A 19,269-nucleotide genomic window follows, 5' to 3' on the forward strand; every position below is an offset into this window, starting at 1 on the left:
ATGGTTTACAGGCGGCCTAGTGATGTAGAGAGTTGCAGAATCGATCCTGACCCCTTTGGCTATTGTCGTCCCCGCTAATAACACAAGTGATAATTAAAAATTATTCCTTCATTTATCTTTCATTCTTTAAAAAAATATTATCCTTTTAGTCTTCTCATTTCATGAATCACTTCGTCGAGTTAGTGAAAACTGAATGCAGATCCGTTCTATAGTTTTAATTATCGCTTTCAAAGAGATATAGACACAGACGCAGCGGACTTTGATTCATAATATGTGGTACGAAATTGTTCAATGATATACAAGAGCGGGAATTGGGAGAGCACCACTGACTGCGCAAACACTAGAATAGTCGTATCTCCTGAGTAGTTGGAAGTCTCTGTTGGGAGTAGTCATCATGGCATCAATCGGTTAGGAAGTCTTTACATCATCAACTCGGTCTTACATTACTTTATTTATCCATTTAATTATCCCGCTATCCTCGTTATTTTATGAGAAGTCTGTAGTAATATATGTATATCTATCAAGCGAACGCATCGAAATCAACGATTGAACGAATGCGACGCAATAGTTAATTATAAAAATATAAACAAATTTTAATAATTATAACACTCTAAATGTAAATATTAATATATTATTAATATTGAAAATAAACAAAAAATCAAAATATGTTTTATTCGTGTAGGAATAAAAGCACTTATGAATCGGTTCGGAAAGTAAATTGTAGCAATAAAAACCGTTTCCACCATTTCAATTACATAATATGACAGTAAAGTACAATTATATTTTTATATATCCTGCCTAGAAATCAATAAATACTACTGTCTGTCCGTCCGTATGTCACAGCCACTTTTTCCGAAACTATAAGAACTATACTGTTGAAACTTGGTAAGTAGATGCATTCTGTGAACCGCATTAAGATTTTCACGCAAAAATAGAAAAAAAAAACAATAAAATATGGGGAACTTAGAACTGAATCTCAAAAACCTGTTTTTTCATCAAACCCATACTTGTCTTGTCTATAGATATGTCTTAAAAAACGATATAGAGGTTAGATTTTTTCTAATCTGAATAGTTTGCGGGAGAGACACTTCCAAAGTGGTGAAATGTGTGTGTCCCCCCTCCTGTAACTTCGAAAATAAGAGAATCATAAAACTAAAAAATACAGGGTTATTGGTAATTCGACGTATTCCCGTTAGGAGGTAATAGGGGTGACTATTTGCGATAATTTTAACCCCCATATGCATAATGCAAAAGTTAACCATTTTTGAGTTATCACGTTTTTTAGATTTTTTTAAAATAAGTCAAAAATGCAACTTAAAAAATTTATTTAAAAAAAGTATCGATTAAAATCTATTTTTTGCTTTATTCGGTGTCTATGAAAATGGACATGTAGTACTTTTGTGCAGGCTCGACCAGGTAGGTACCTTCCAATTTCTTCTAAGTTTTAGTTCGAAGGTCGACGGAGCTATTGCTATTACAGGCACAGGGGATATCATTTTAGATCCTTCGGTTGCCGGTGCATTGACGTTTTAAGAAGACAGGTTTATATCGCTTATACTGCCCGTATCTAATCAGTGCATGTTTGTTTGCTTTCTCACAATAAAAAAAACATATAAAAGATTATCTCAATTATAGAAAATATTAGAATATCAGTTACCTGCGTTTGTTTTTAATAACCTAAATTGCGAAATACACTAAATGGCTCACTAAGGATTATTGCGATAATTTTAATTGAAAAGTATGTTTTTTATATCTGCTTTTACACGTTTATATTGTGCCAGCTGAGTAGCATTTCATTAGGGACGCAGATATCTTGAAAGAGACGGATAGACATGCTTTTTACTGCGATTGGTACAAACGCAATGAAAAGTGGTATTTATTTGTCACGTCAGAAACGTTTTACATAAATGTTTTATGCTATATAAATAGTTTTTTTTTTGTTTGCTTAAAAATTAGATAATATTGAAAAGTTAACGTTGCGTTTGTGTATTTAAAATAACGTTATTTGTAACAATTTAAAATATCTCTTTTTTGTAAAACTTTTGAAATTGTTTTATTTTACTTTTTTTCTGACGCTAGGCTAAAGGTTTATTAAGTGGTAGGGCTTTGTGCAAGTACCTCCAACACATCAGATATTCTACCGCCAAACAGCATTACTAAGTGGCGTTGTGTTCAGATTTGAAGGATGAGTGAGACAGTGTAAATGCAGGCACTAGGGACATAACATCTTAACTTCCAAGGCGCATTATATATATACCTATGATATGTTTAATTAAATATTTATTGTTTAATAAAAAAAAATTCTATCGTGAAGGATTAATTTCTATATGATAAACCAGGCATTTTTTCAAGCAATGAAAACCTTTAGAAAGATACCCAGAGCCAAAAGACCACTCTCCCCTCAACCGGATTATGTAGGATTCCTTCCTATTATAGCCGCTGCGATGGCCGTCTCCAGCACGTCGGAGACGATATTTCAACGACGCAATTGATAAAAATCAATGAGACATATCAGTTCGTTTACTTTCTGTGCAAAATATGGGTATTAAAACAGACACATGATACGAAAAGTATATTCACATTAGTAGCCCGCAATGAATGAGGCCTAAGTCCTTAACGCTAGCTACAATGTAGTTAGTGGAGACACAGTTCTCTCTAAGAGGTTTTGAGATGCGACGCTCTCATTTGTCTTGCGATGATGTTACTACCAAATATTTTTACGCCTATTAAAACTGAAATGTGAAATTAAACCATGTTATAATGAGAGTTGTATGAATAAAATTAAACAAACAGTATTTAAAACGGGATATTTACCATGTTTTTTTATTTTTATTTGGTTGAGCTCGATATTTCGACATTATCTACAACAAAACAAGACATTCTTAGATAATGTCGAAATAAAAATAAAAAACATGGTAAATATCCCGTTTTAAATACTGTTAGTAATAAAAATAGCCATGTTAATTTAAAATCTTATATAAAATTAAACAAATTTGTTAAGTAGGATGTTAAGATCTTAATGCACGATGAAGTTTTTTGGACAACTTTGGATCAATCCAGCCATTTACTGAACCCCCGTAAATGGCTGGATTGATTTGGATGAAATTTTATGTATAGTTGGTTTCTAGGTGGCTTAGATTGTACTTTGAACTAGTTTTTTTATATAAAATCCTATGTAATTAATCGATACAATATATAATATATATTTAAGGAAAAGCTCGATATTATCGCTGCTTAAAGGGTTTAAAAAATATATTTTCTAAAATTCTTTGAAAATCATGGTTGGGTGAATTAAACATAATTATTCAATCATTTCAAACCCACGCCATGACGTGGATTTTAAATCAGCTTAGAATTTGACTTTACCACACATCTTTTTCCCTAACCAAAGGACGTTGAATAAGTAAAAAATATAAGGTATGTATTTTCGAAATTATTAAATGATTTAAGAGGATATTCGGTAATCGGATTACGCGACCTTCAGTTAATATTGATGTGTTCGCTCATTAAGAGCTTAAATAAAAATATATTTAATTTGTTCATCATCAGATCATACATTTTTAATAATGAAAAAGCAAAAAGATTGAAATTAAACTATCTACTAACTATAGTCTTTGAATCTTTGTGTATAAAATTATTGTTACGTAAAAGTCCTCAAAGTTTTACGTTTTTCGTCTGTACCGGGATGTAAATTTAATGGTATATAAGTTTTAACTAGAAGTAAATACATTTATTTCTATTAAAAAATATATTAAAATTGAGAACTTAAATAAATGTAAACAAATCATAATTTATTATAGCTAAAGCGCGGAATTGTGGCAGGAATGCTGCCAATATTTCCCTATTAAATCACAATTCCGATTCTCTGGACGATAATTGAACCAATCTTGCCGTCACGAGCTCTATAAGATGGCTTGTTATATATTTTAGTAATGTTTTTACACAATAATCCCAAGTATAATGTAATAACGCATTGTAAACAAAAGTCAGTCGAATCGAGTTTTCAAAGTAATTGCTTGAATTTCTCTACTTCTACAATCGGGAACACGATATATTATAACGCTAAGGACGCATACATTGAGGTAAGTTTACCCAGGAAAGTGCGCTGTCTGTGCGCGGTGACAGAGTAGCCTCGCTTTGTCCCTTAAATTGTAGCGTTGCGACTATTCGTCTTACTTCTAGTCTTTGTGTAATTTTCTCTTACACGAAATGTTATTTTTCTTGGATTTATCTCGAATTCTTGCCCGTAACTTCTGTGTCCTCTTTTAAATTAATTATACAGGGTTATTGGTAATTCGACCTATTCCCGTTAGGAGGTGATAGGGGTGAAAATTAATTAAAAACAATACCCAATGTAAATAAAACTAAAATACAAATTTAAAATAAAATTTAGAATTCAACTACCGAATTTTTTCAAATAATTCCGCATCATATTTGATGCGCTTTTTTTATTCCTATTTTGGGGTGTTCCGCGGTTGATACAGGCGAGACGGCGTAAACTAGGGATTTCATGTGACCCCAGACAAAGAACTCAACCGGCGTTTAGTCCGAACTCCTACCAGGCCACGGAATGGGTTCTACTCTACTCCAATTAGGAAAAGGTGCAGTACATCTGTCTTGCTGGTATATGATATTTGGTCTCGTAACCTTCTTGGTCATTTTCTTCTTTCTGTAAATAAGTATTCGAGAAGGATAGGATTTTTGTGCACTTTCTCACTTCAATCATGCTCATTTTGGTAATTAGGAATCAATCAAATTACCAGATTATAATTACAAAAATCAATCAAATTTTCAAACAAGACGCGACTCCTAAATTAATGCTTAATGCGGTAGGCATGAATCTACAAAAAATAATTCTCCTTTCAGGGATCTCTTCGTGAATAAGTTGCATAGGAGTATAATGTTTAATGGTGGTGATGGAATCCTGCATTATGCACTGTAGACCATGCTATGTGTGCTGTGCTCTGTTAGAGAGAGTCGTGCGGCGAAGGTGTTTGTCGAAATGGCAAACCATTTCCATCACCAATGGTTCATCGATAAATTCTTATCCTCTCAGTAATTAACAACATGGACTGGAAGTCTTTCGACAGTAATTTGTCGTCTCTGAACAGTACTAGTTTCCCGGATTCGCTTATTATAAACTGATACATTGGGTAACCGGTGAAGAGGAAACCGACGCGAATAATCTTGCATTGGTAAGGTATGTTTTAAACTTATTTGCAAGAGATTCAAAGAGCGAATTTAAGTTTTGTTCGAATACGAATTTCTGCCAGCGTCCTTGGTGGTCATTTTATTTCGGTTGTTTTGAAATAAGTTCCAAGTTGTTATACATTTTTGAAGAGCTGATAAAACGGTTATGTTTTTAAAATAATCTAAGGACAAGTTTCATAACGATTTTTTTTGTTTTTAAACCATATTTATGGAAAAAAAAATAAAAAAAATTGAAATAATATCTTTTTCTGTCTCGCATTTTTAAATTTGTATCGATAATTATTGTTTTAATATTGACAAAAAAACAGTGTTTATTCGTTTTTATAAATCAGAAGAAAAAAAATAGATTTTCATTGATACTTTTTTTTAAATAAATTTTTGAAGTTGCATTTTTGACTTATTTTGAAAAAATCTAAAATATTTAAATGATTCTGGATATTTTACGCCTAAGGAGAGAAATTGGGTTGACATTTCGTATACAGGTTAGTCTGGAAGTCAGTCATATTGAAGTTAGAAGCATGAAATTTTATGTTTGGGCTACCGATTAAAAATGAGTTGATTCGCATTTAAGCGTTTCTGGATATTCTACCCTAAGGGCTGAAATACACACCAATGTGGTATACAAAGAGGTATTACATTAACGTAATATTTTAAGTTAATTTGTAAATATATTCATATTCTACGCGGGCAAAGCCGCGGGTAACAGCTAGTTAAATGATAAAACTTCGTCTCGAGAATGTATATTTTAGCTTGAAATGTCCCTTGGCGAATAATGTATGGATAAAATAAACAGAGTTTCTTTTTAATAAACTCATATTTTATATTACGAGGAATGTAGTGTGTAAAAGGTCTCCCTATATAAATCTAGCTACGAAATTGAAAACGCTAAGTGTTCAAAATATATTTCTGCGAGGAATTCCAATACATTAGTCCTTCACTTTGAGATTAAAATCTTAACTTTTTATTTTGAATAAAACTAATGTTACGTAGTTATATACCGATTCTTAATATATTAAGGGAAGATAAAAAAAAAATATTTCCATTATTGTTCATTAATATGCCAATAGTATCTGAGGCGCTTAGATAAAATATAATTTTACTAACGCTCAAGAACATGAGTGAACGTCAAATAAAAGGCTGTCCTGACCTCTCACGGGTCATGTCCACTTGAGGCAAAAACTTTGAGAATATTCCACATATTATAAGTCAGTCATGCTTGTCCGGATTTGAACCCGATATCTTCAGTCAAAATTCACGTGTTCTAGCCATCTCGACATGGATAGGATAAATATTAGTTACATCTCTCGCAGTGTCAATGACAACGACAACAAGCCACGTGGAAATAAAGTTAGCTGGTGATCTGTCTGCTCTTTTTCGTGTAGTATTATTATTTTATATCCTTTAATAATATTAATATCATCGTAGTCGTTATAATTACTAAGTTATCGAATGCTTGCACATTGTAAATTATCTCACAATACTGAAATACTGTATCTCCATTACACGCTATTTCGCACTAATTCAATTTGCTGCGTATTGAAGGGTAGTATTGAGGGATAACATTCGAAAACAATAATGCCAATTCAATAGAGAGGCTAGATAAGAACTTCAAAAGTAGGTACCACCCACTCGTCCAGATATTCTACCGCCAAACAGCAGTATTCAGTATTGTTGTGTCCCGGTTTGAAGGGTGAGTGAGCCAGTGTAACTACAGGCACAAGGGACATAACATAGTTCCCAAGGTTGGTGGCGCATTGGCGATGTAATGAATGGTTAATTTTTGTTACAGCGCCATTGTCTATGGGTGATGGTGACCACTTACCATAAGGTGGCCTATTGACCAATCCTTTCCTATTATAAATAAAATAAAAGGATAAATAAAAACAGGGTTACGTGTGGCAATGGTACGAAATATTACTTTTAAATTATAAATAATGTTAAGCGTTTACTGAAATTTGTATTTTTTTGTATCACTAGTTTCATCTATATATATATATTTCGACAATTCATAGTTTAACGAAGAAACTAATATAATCAAAACTTTTACTCCATTCATCAAATTCGACATTGAAGTATTATGCTGGAAGTTTGATAAGGACGTACGAAAAAAAATTAACACGGACAGAGGCGTCCGCCCGGTAATAAAACCGCATAAGGTTTGACTTGAAAGACTCTGAGACATTTAATTATTTTTTTTTGGAAGCAAAATTCTTAGATCAATGTAAGTTTTCTAATTTCAATCATGATAATTACTGATCCACACTCTAAATACATTAACATCTGTGGGCCTGAACAAAGAACTCGTTTTGCAATTTCGTAAAATTTATCTTATAGCATAGAAGAAGATTAAGAAAGTTTATTTGGAAACAATACGAGCATACATTATAGTTTACAATAATAAAAAAAATACATTAAGGTTATCTTAAACTTACGAATTTACTTTATTTGTTACGTTTTTTTGACATCAATGACTCTTGGATTCACTAATCGCAAACGAACCATTACATACAAGGAAAACATAAACTTAGTATCTACTTCTATTTTTTTCGCAATTCTAAAGATAGCATCGCGTGACGAAATCCAGTCTATCGGTGCCCAAATACAATATGTCCTTATCAATATAAAGTAAAGTTCGACACGCTAAGAGCTATGTCTGCCGATTGACAAAGTTTTACGACTGACCTTTGGGAAACGATTTACATATTCATTCCCTTATAAACCATAGACACGACCTCATAAAATAAATCCGAATACGAACTTAATATTATAAATTTCGATGACGCACAAACCTAGAGGGACTTAGTTTTCTTTTAACTAAAAATGTTTTTTTTAATTAATTTTTTACAATATGTAATGTATCTCAGTGAATGAAACACACAGTCTTAAATAACATTTTTCCAGAACACATTTGTAGAAAATTAGTTTCATTTTTCATTAGTTAAAGGAACGGTTGACAGTGACGAAAGTCAAAAGTATATTTGACTGGAAACGATAATATTACATTTAAATAATATGACGTCAGTGGTAGTGTTTAATTCGAAAGTCAATAAGTAATAGTATATTTGCCGCGAATTGAATTCCACGGCGTTAATTTTTTGCAAAGCATAGTAAACATTTCTATAATATTAAAAAAATACTTTAAAACAAAATCACTTCCCCAAAATGACCGTGGCAATCTTGTCTTCAGTGATACCAACATTAAGGGTATATGTGTATTTTTATTTTTACTGCATTAATAATCTGTGTGCGCGGATAATATCTAGAAGTCAGACGTGTTCCTGGACCAGATAACTTAGTTAGCTGGTCCAGGAGCACGTCTGACGTAGTCGAAAAAAAAATCAATTTAATTTATCTTTTACTTGACATGGTATATCTGTTATACATAATATTGATTCCAATGAAAATAATATATAATTTCAATTAGCTTTCTCGTTTCTCTTCTACGTCTGGATTGTAAGAACAAAATTTTAATGGTACTGAATCCAATTTCCGCAAGTTGACTGAAGGACTTATTATCAAAAGGTACGAGCCTTTCAAATAGTAATTCCCTTTCAATTTTTATGTAACTTTCAATCAAAATTATTCTAATAAGTTACGAGTACGATCAAATTCAATAATCGAATGTTTTTATTTAATATAATACTAGATGAAAACCCGGCTCGGGTAAAATAAATAAAATTAAACAAACACGGTTTATCATTTATTAATAATTTATTCCGAATAAATTTCCATTGAGCTCACTGTACTCCTGCAAGAAATTATTTGGAATACACCTACTGAACGCACCTGCAAACGTCAAACATGGTCGACGGTTGAACTTTGATATTGTCAATGAATTTTATGGAATTAATATCGAAATATCTCGATTATATGAATTTGGCGGGCAAGTAAATAAAATCATTATTTTTTAACGATCGGGTCTATCGTACATAAGCAGCCTGTAAGTTTCCCACTGCTGGGCTAAGACCTCCTCTCCCTTTCAGGAGAAGGTATGGAGCACCACGCTCGTCCAATCCAATGGTGGAATACACGTGTGGCAGAATTTCGTTGAAATTAGACACATGCAGGTTTCCTCACGATGTTTTCCTTCACCGCCGAGCACGAGATGAATTATAAACACAAATTAAGCACATGAAAATTCAGTAATGCTTGCCTGGGTTTGAACTCGAAATCATCGGTTAAGATGCACGTGTTCTAACCACTGGGCCATCTCGGCTTATCTATCGTAGATCTATCTAACATAGATAGAGATAACATATAAACAATCAGCGTTTTTATAAAATGATTATTAATTATATATTTCGCACGTGACACCACGAAAATAGCAACCAAATATGACATGGGCCAAAATAAAATAATTTCAACAAAACACGTATTATTAATATGTATTATAGTATAAAAACAGGATTTTTTTCGGGTACCGCAGTGTAGTGAAACTTTATATTCCGTATACGATAAAGAATACATGTCCAGGAAATGAAGAAGCTCCCGAGGAGTCCCAAGGGAGAACCACGACTCAAAGATCAATACGCAATAAATTGCGGTCACAGCAGATAGCTGTTATAAGTATAAACATACATATATATTTGATATAACTATTTATACAAACAAAGGATAAATAAATCTAACATGTATAACTATATGTGCAGATTTAAATTAAATAAAACCAAAAAGTATTAATATTATAATTAGTATAAAACGGGATTTATTGTAAAAAAAAAAAAACATTATATGTATAAATTGAATACGTAGGTATAGTATAACGAAAATGTAATTATGAAAATTTTCATTTCACCGGAGAACAGTGGAAATTCGGTAACTAACAAACAAGTGAGTAATTGAAACTTGAACTTCTCGAAAACGTATTACGCGACTTTGCTAGCACCTTTCAACTTCATATGTATATTACTGCGATTCAACGTGTTTAAAGCGTGGGATACACCTTTTCATCTATTCTACATAGCTTTGTACTAAGGTTTTAACTTTCAGCGCTGGTGTGAGTAAAAATCCATTTATCGTGAGATGCATGCAATGAAGGTTTTTATAAGGTTATATATAGTGTATACTTGTCCGAGTTGAATAGAGGCTTTCACGCTAGCTCCAATGTAATTAGAGCGCCTCTGCTTTCCCACGTCGCCCGCACAACCCTAAGTGGGTTGTGCGGGCGACTCAAACATTGTTTGAAATAATGAAAGTGTCCGAAATCTTATAAATTTTCATTAGCGATGCGACATGTTTGGTAATTTATATAGGTAAATTAATTTACATTAAGATTTGTGATATTATAAATGTAAAGAAAAACAGCTAGGAGCCACGTGCTGCAACACGTGAGTCGTGACCGAAGTTTGCAGTTACAAACTCGTGCACGCGTGACTGAGTTTTCATATGTTTACTTTGTGTTTATCCTACATTTCATACCCATGGCGGTGAAGGTAAACATCGTGACGAAACCTACAAAAGTCTGACGAAACTTTGCCACATTTTCCACCAACCCGCATTGAAATAACCTGCAAACCGTCCCCTGAAAAATAAATTTTAAGCTGATGATAAATTTCATCCCGTAAATTTTGATCCTATGAGTGGTATTTTTTTTATATGTATATGTTTATAAATGTCCGAGTTCTGAGATAACAAACATAAAAACAATACAACTAAATTGATTCGACGACATATTTTTTTGAAGTTGTTGAATATATTAAATATATATATAATTATGGTTATACATAATAATGGTTAACAAGAAAGTTGCTAAGGAGAAAATCTAATTAAGATATTAAAAAATATGATTTTCGTTTTAATTCATTAATTAGAGGGTCCGTGAATAGAGTTTTATCTTACAAATTACTTAATGATCAGATTCTACGTATTTAAAACAGTTTAGTTTTATTATTAAATTTTAGCCTTAACTAGAGGATATTCGTAAGTGAGAACTATAAAGGAAACAAAAAAAGTATTACATTCCTACTTTTTACTTTATTTGTGTTATACGTATTTAAGTTGAAATTTTCCTAACTGTAATTAACTCAATAATTTTATATACTTATCTCACTAATATATACTTACTACTGTTATAACATTTTTAATAACGACGTCGATATAAAACAAAGAAATTGAAGTAAACAGAAACAACGAACGAATGAACGAATTCAACGAATTTTTATGGCAACAAAAACTACATATTACGAATCAGATAAATTTAATTAATTATATTGGACTTGAAAATCGTATCATTTCGATTATACTGCATAATTAATAACAGTCAAATTGTAAGGAAGAAATCCTACAATACACGGAATACTGTGCACATATTTTCCTCTAACAACCCAAGTCATTTCAATAACCTGAAAATACTTTAAAACAAATCGAATGGTAATATATGAACCAGACTGTGTACAACTTTATTTTAGATGAATATTGAAACTAATTCAAGATTAATCTATCTATCTATTATATCTGAATAAGTAATTATCTATAAAATCTCTTTAACGATTATTATTATTATGGTCGCCTGTTGCCCATTCAAACATCGTAAAAAAAACAGTGCGATGTGGTGTCCTTAATGTCGATTAATGTAAAGCCTTTATACCTTGTAGAAGGGTTTTGTGCAACCTCAAGTGGGTTGCCACCCACTCATCAAATATTCTACCGCCAGCAGCAGCAATACTTTGTATTATTGCATTCCGGTTAGAAGGGTCAGTGAGCCAGTGTAACTACAGGCACAAGAGACATAATCAAAATCAAAAATCAAACGAAAATATACTTTATTCAAGTAGGCTTTTACAAGCACTTTTGAATCGTCATTTAACAAACTATTTTAAGTAAAGCTACCACCGGTTCGGACTGTAGATTCTACCGAGATGAACCGGCAAAAAACTCAGTTGTTACTCTTTTTCAACATATTTCTCAAGTTTAATGGCGCATTGGAGATGTAAGAAATGATTAAAATATCTTAAGACGCCAATCTCTTTGGGCGGTGGCGACCACATACCATCAGATAGATCATTTACCGTCCGCCTACCTAATTTATAAAAAATAAAATATTTAGCAACTATACCGTGGTTTTTTTTACAGCTCTAGTTTCAAATTGAACAAATATATTAAATAACAATTTCTTTACAGACTGTCGAAGATCTAGAAGCTCATTGCAAGAAATCTGGAATAGAGATAGTCACACGGCAATCATTCTTATCGGATCCCAGCGATGCTGTTCGTAATCTCCGAAGACAAGACGCAAGGGTGATTGTTGGTCTTTTCTACGTGGTCGCAGCCAGACGAGTTCTCTGTGAAGTTTATAAGCACAAGCTGTATGGGAAGTCCTACGTCTGGTTCTTTATTGGTAAGTAAAATTTAAAATAATTATACATTAATTTGAGTAACGTTTGCCAAAGTGAATGCAAAGGATAATCTCAATAGCTTATCTGTAGTGTTTGCAGGATTGATCCTGACTACTTATAACCGTATAAAAATACAAAAAAAATAAAGTTATTAATTCGGTCGTATTATTTAAATGGGAACGTAATTTTGTTAATATCTTGTATTATGTAATTGTTGTAGTATCTTCTAAAGATTTACGCTTAACCGAAGAGGGAGATGGGAATATATCTTTCATTTAATCACATATTATTACATGATAATAATAATTCTAAGTAAAAACATCCGATACCATAAATAGTTTTAAAGTAACACCCTAATATAGAAAGAACTCAAGCTCTCTTGTAAATATCATAAATTTAAATACCTTAAAATATCTTGGTAAGCAAAAGTTACGTGTACGATGAAAACGTGATTGATATGCAAAAAGCTATTTCCGCATATTCCATTTTCCGCACTGAAAACCGATTTTATACCGCTGTATAGCAAATAACACTCTGATAATACGTTCCCCGCGAGACTGAAGGCAAACGCGGCTAATCCTTTTATATTAGATAGCGTAGCGTAGAAAAACTCAAGGGCGCCTTTATTTCTATTATTTCTGTATCAAAATAAACACTATTATAAAACAATGTTAGATATAAAAATGTTATGTCAACCTCATTATTTCATTTCAGTGCTGCAATTGCAAAATGTTGTATGTAATGTTGTGTATACTTTACAGCTGAGCTTACGGCAAAGTAGAAATACTCATTATTAAATTAAGCAATTTTCTGTATGTTTTGCTTACTGTTCTTAGTTACTCTTACTCTTATAGCGTAGTTTTATATAGACTATAATATTTTGCCTGCAACTTTGCCCGCGTGTTATGGGGGGCGATCTTTGGTATAAAAAATAGCCTTTGTCCTTCCTTGGGGTCCAAGCTTGCTTCATGCCAAATTACATCAAATTCGGTTCAATGGCTTAGCCGTGAAAGCGTAACAAACAGACAGACAGAGTGATTTTTGCATATTTAATATTAGTATAAATAACCTTTAGTGGTAAATGGGCGTTGATGTAACGCAGGAATATTTTTGAAACAAAGTTTATTAAAACACGTTACACTTCAGACACTTCACACAAGTGAATGGGACCGAGGCGATATAAGTGAAAGATGACTCCACGACACTTTTGGTATGTTATAAAGTGTGTAGGTTTATATGAATGGCAATCATATTTTGTTGTATTTTAGTTACCACACACCAACCATTACTGAGATTGAAGGTACTAATTAAGTTAGACATAATTTTAGCATACATAAATTAGCAGTACGTTCGTCATCCGTAAAATAACGTAACGCGTAACGTAACGAGTTTCAATATATGATATATTTCACATTCTTTATAATAAGTATAATATTGATAATTGCTTTTATTTGTCCGATATTTATGATATTGTGCAATAAAATAGCATAATAAATGTATTAAAAACGACCTACATACGTTTTAATTAGCAGTTTCGCAATTAGCTACATAGTTAATATCTCCAACATCAATAATGAGGTAATAATTATTGTACCGAAACACAAATGGATATTTGTTGAAGGCACTGAAATTCTGAAAGAATTAAAAAACCGCGATGACTCAGTGAATAGAACGATTAGATCTTAACCTCAGATAGCGGGTTCAAATCCGAACCGATCACTGAGTTATCTTGTGCCAAATTAGTGTTTTTAAGTCAGCTGGTATTCAGCGATGCTCAGCGATGTTCCCCTGCCAAAATTAGGTATTCCTCTGGGTTGCTTTGAGGGTTGATAAAACAGTTATGTCAGAAAGGCAAATTTCATCACGATGTTTTACTTGAGCACCGAGCACGAAATAAATCATAAACATAAATTTAACAAGTATAATTATTATGTAGATATTTCTAGTTTGTTGTCGCCCGCGGCTTTGCTCGCGTTTTAGGGGTGGGTTAATAGGAGTTAGGCATGGAAATGTAGCCTGTGTTCTTCCTTGAAGTACAAGCTTCCTGCATAATAAATTTCATCAATTTCAGTTCAGTTCAGCGGTGAACGAGCAACGGACGTACACACAGAGACATTTTTGTATTTATCACATTAGCATTTATAGGATCTGCGTATATTTTTCATCATTATATAAATATCTTCGATTTACATAATATACTATATACAGTCGAGATAAATAGCTACAAAAGTATAACAATTTAATCATATTTTCCTTATTTATTTTCAATATTGAGAGTTGTAGGAACAGAGGATATTGGAATGAATTGTGACCAATTTTAATAAGCATTTAAGTCAATAACAATTTAATAAATATTATAACAAATCACGTTTTAGTAATGAATCAGCTAATATTCGATTTTACTAATTAATAACGTAGATGGTCAACGATTGCCATCAGATATAAGTGATAATAACCAGGACCGACGCAATCATTAGATCCCCTTAATTTGATTGCGGTTGACGCTATTCGCTATATATTAATTGAACCTACAGACAATTAATATAATAGGATTACTGAAATATTTAGCCTCAGTTAAGCTATCTGTTTATTGAAATACAAGCTTGTCATTCGCGGCTTTGAATTATTAAAGAATTGATAACATTTTAAAATGACCGACTGACAACGCAAAGATAAACTAGGATAAAATTTTGGACAAAAATTTCTCATGGAACGCTAATGAGCACTAAGAAGGATTTTTCTAATTTTTTTTTACAAGGAATATGAAATTATGTATAAACATAACGAACTAACTAACTTATAATGTTTCCGATGTAGTGTTTTATCAGGTACCCGGCTACTTAAAATATTTTCTTTCATTACAAACAATATCATTCCATACAAATGCTCCACTACATTTGATATAGTATGTACTGAGTACATATACAGTACAATATACTCCCACGTTACAAAAACTATTTCTGGCTGAAACTTCGTTACCATTAGTTTTCATTGAAATAAAAAAAGTTACAAAAATGCCAGTTCTTTATTTGAAATATCGAGATCCATATACATCTATACATATAATAAAATTGGAGTGTCTGTTTGTAATATTAAAATAACCGCGTTTTATAAAATGCATATGTATGTATACACGGTACATATACCTAAATAACATTTTTTACAATTTTTGTCTGTTTGTTCCGGCTAATCTCTGGAACGGCTGGACCGATTTTGACGGGACTTTCACTGGCAGGTAGCTGATGTAATAAGGAGTAACTTAGGCTTTTATTTTAGAATTATATGTAAAATAATAAAACAGTCACGCTTTTTTATTAAATTCAAACGCGCACGAAGTCGCGGGCACAGCTAGTTTCGAATAATATTATATTTTTATAACAACTGGGTGTTAACTGTTCGCTTGACTTTAAGTTGATTAAAATATAGCATATGTAGCAGACAAATTAGAATTTCGCGTTCGGGCGTAATCGAGTAACAAATACAAAACACATAACCTCCTTATTAATAATTAATATTAGTAAAACGACTGTATTTTATAGTGATATTTTATTTTACTTTTAATTAAACCCTTTTCATTATGAATGTTGTATAAAATTTATTTGAAATTATGCTTTTAAAAATAAAATGCAGAAAAATTTAATTAAACTTTTATATCTCCTTGACACATCTTGACCGGAGTTTCTCTCTCAGCAATGAATGCTCGTTCACAAAGAATGCTTTCTGCTAAATGCGTTTCCACTCTGGCTATTAAACTTATTAATATAATGAGCTACTAATGTCAATACTTGTAGAAATTTTAACTGTTTTTTGGTTCGACGCCCGACCGCTGACAGAGAGTTCCTGCCTTCTCTCAGTAAGTGATACGAGTACACACAGATTATGAAACAAAAGTCAGTTGGAACACGCGGAACATTATAGTGATGCAATAAAAGCGAATACACAGTCAAAAGCGAATGCAAATTCTCGAGAGTATGTGCAGTAATCAACAATTTGTAATACGTCAATAATAATTGATAAAAAAGTGACAGCACTCGGATCAATTACTTAAAGGATGCGTCGCTTTGTACTTCCAGGATGTAGTACGGGATAGTTTTATCTCAGTTTTGATGTTTCATATCAGCCGAGCCCGTGTCTGCCACACGTTTTTTAATAAATTCCACTACAAGCAAAGCAGACGGATCGTTAAAATATTCTTGTTAACGTGCATATTGTTGAATTTTTTAAGTAAAAAATGGCCCAAGCGCAGATTATAAAAAATGTTTCGTGTCCTTTGTTAAATCAGCGTAGTTTCAATTGTATCAGAAGCAAATTTAATCAATATATTTATGTACTGTCTATAAAAACACATGTATAACGTAAACGACGTTTCGTTCGTGCGCTATCACTTCCCCCCAATAAGATGTTTATCGCACATTCGGTTTTTAGCTTTCAATGCGGGTAAATCAAACAGATCATTAAATAAAAAGTTTTAACAGGGGAGTTAAACGTGACGTCATTAGCGAATGTAATAAGACTTTTGTCTTATAACATCGACTAATACAAAGTGAATTCCTTATTTTTCGTCCATTTAATCGAAATTATATCTTAACATGAAGATCTTACTGGTTTGTTAAATTCTTGTCGCCGACTTCTTATATAACATGACTTATGAATATTATTATTTTCAAATTGATATCTTTACCGGCCTTTTTAAAAAACTAGCGAGTTCTTAATTAAACATTGATTTATCTGGCCAGTGGTTAGAACGCGTGCGTCTTAACCGATGATTTCGGGTTCAAACCCAGGCAAGGACCACTGAATTTTCATGTGCTTAATTTGTGTTTATAATTCATCTCGTGCTCGGCGGTGAAGGAAAACATCGTGAGGAAACCTGCATGTGTCTAATTTCAACTAAATTCTGCCACATGTATATTCCACCAACCCGCATTGGAGCAGCGTGGTAGAATATGTTTCAAAACCTTCTCCTCAAAGGGAGAGCAGGCCTTAGCCCAGCAGTGGGAAATTTACAGGCTGTTAATGTAATGTAATGTTATCTTGTTCCGTCGCCTATGATTTCCCATTCGAAAGAAAGAAATAGAGATTATTTCACTAATCACCCCGTAAACAACATTTATTATTAAAGCCGTAAATGTATCAAATCTATACTTTGTCATAAATAACCTACTGTTAGTTTATCTTTCTCCAATCTGTACGTCTCCTTCTTACCTTATCAAGATCAAACCATTGAACCGTAATGAAACCGTAATGAAATTGGAGGGTAGGAAAGTCTGGGATCTGGATTAGGATATTAAATTACGATATTAACGGAAAATATTTGACGCTGGTAAAGCAACAAGTATCTTGGTCTCTTGTGCTGGCTCATCTGGGGAGGTACCAACCCACTTATAAGATATTCTTCCTCCAAACATCAATACTTTGTATTGTTGTGTTCCGGTTTGAACGTTTCGTTGGCTAGTGTAACCATACGCACAAGCGAAATGACATGTTAGTTCCCAAGGTTGGTGGTATTGCCGATGTAAGGAATGTTTATTATTTCTTCCAACGGTGGTAACCACTAACCATTTTGCCGTCCGACTGTATATTCTATATAAAAAGAAACGTAATAATATATTGACATAATAAAACACCTTAATAATAATAATTTTTATTTTATACAATCAGCATTGATCTACCGCGGGCCATGTCGTCAGCTTATCGTGCATTGCGTGTGCAAGGTCACTTGAAATCAATAAAGTGTTACTACTGCCACATTTCATAAAGTTCCATTTTATTTATATCACGGAGATAGTTATAAAATATCGTATAACTTAAATGGATGTCATGTTTAATCTGCATTAGAATTTATAAGTAATAAGTATTTTTAGGTTATGTTTTAAGTCTAGGCACACTCTTCTTTATATGACAATCTTGATTAAAGAACAAATCTTACTTAATATTATATTATTTTTGCATAGATAGAAGTTTGTTTTTCTATCACGCCAGAATTAATAGATGTAAATGTTTTTTTTCTGGGAAATAATTATAGTCTGGATAGCGTATCATTTACTTTTAATTTCGAACGGTGTACCAAACATCAAACCTCACACGCTTGCGGGCAAAACTTAGTCATATTTAAATAATAATAATTTCATTAGTTTTCTATGTTGTCTTGGGTCTGGGTGTTTGTGGTACCGTCGTTACTTCTGATTTTCCATAACACAAATTTGATTGCTTTAGCTACTTACATTGGGATCAGAGTAATGTATGTGATGTTGTCCAATATTTCTATTTATATATATTATAAAAAAAAATAAAAAATAATAACGCACACAAATACATAAGTTTATATTTATGGCCAAAACAACCTAACTGTGATTTCTGTTTATGGAAAATGTTTAAAATTAGTGTGTAATTTATTTTGATAAGGATTAATATTGCGTGACATATGAAGAGTGTTGAAGTTGTATAAATGTGGTTACTGTGATAAATCTCCCGCAGAACAATTCAGTATATCATTTTTTGTTAACGTTCGCCACAAAGGCGACCGGACTAACAATTTCTCTTCGACTATAGTGGCATAAAACCTATCTAAAAACAATATCAAATCTCTATCGGTTCACACAGTGCTCCGGTTTAAAGGGTGAGTGAGCCAGTGTAACTTCAGATACAAGGGACACAACATCTTGGTTCCCAAGTTTTGTGACGCATTTGCATTGGATATAGTAACCATTACTTACAGCGCAAT

General features: G+C 32.5%; 2 protein-coding genes across 3 annotated transcripts in view; both read left to right on the forward strand.

The window, feature by feature from the left end:
• The window catches only part of Gaba-b-r1 (metabotropic GABA-B receptor subtype 1), a 199,561-nt gene that overhangs the window by 124,845 nt on the left and 55,447 nt on the right, over window positions 1-19,269 (forward strand). For both annotated transcript variants that reach the window (XM_026628603.2, XM_026628602.2), the window contains exon 5: window positions 12,331-12,547. In XM_026628603.2, coding sequence (XP_026484388.1) covers window positions 12,331-12,547 — 217 coding nt within the window. The remainder of the gene's footprint in view (window positions 1-12,330; window positions 12,548-19,269) is intronic.
• Window positions 1-19,269, forward strand: part of Ctr1a (Copper transporter 1A) — a 315,878-nt gene that overhangs the window by 72,772 nt on the left and 223,837 nt on the right. The gene's annotated exons all lie outside the window — the stretch shown is intronic.

The sequence above is a fragment of the Vanessa tameamea genome, chromosome 5 (genome assembly GCF_037043105.1).
Source record: "Vanessa tameamea isolate UH-Manoa-2023 chromosome 5, ilVanTame1 primary haplotype, whole genome shotgun sequence".
Classification (NCBI taxonomy): Eukaryota; Metazoa; Arthropoda; class Insecta; order Lepidoptera; family Nymphalidae; genus Vanessa; species Vanessa tameamea.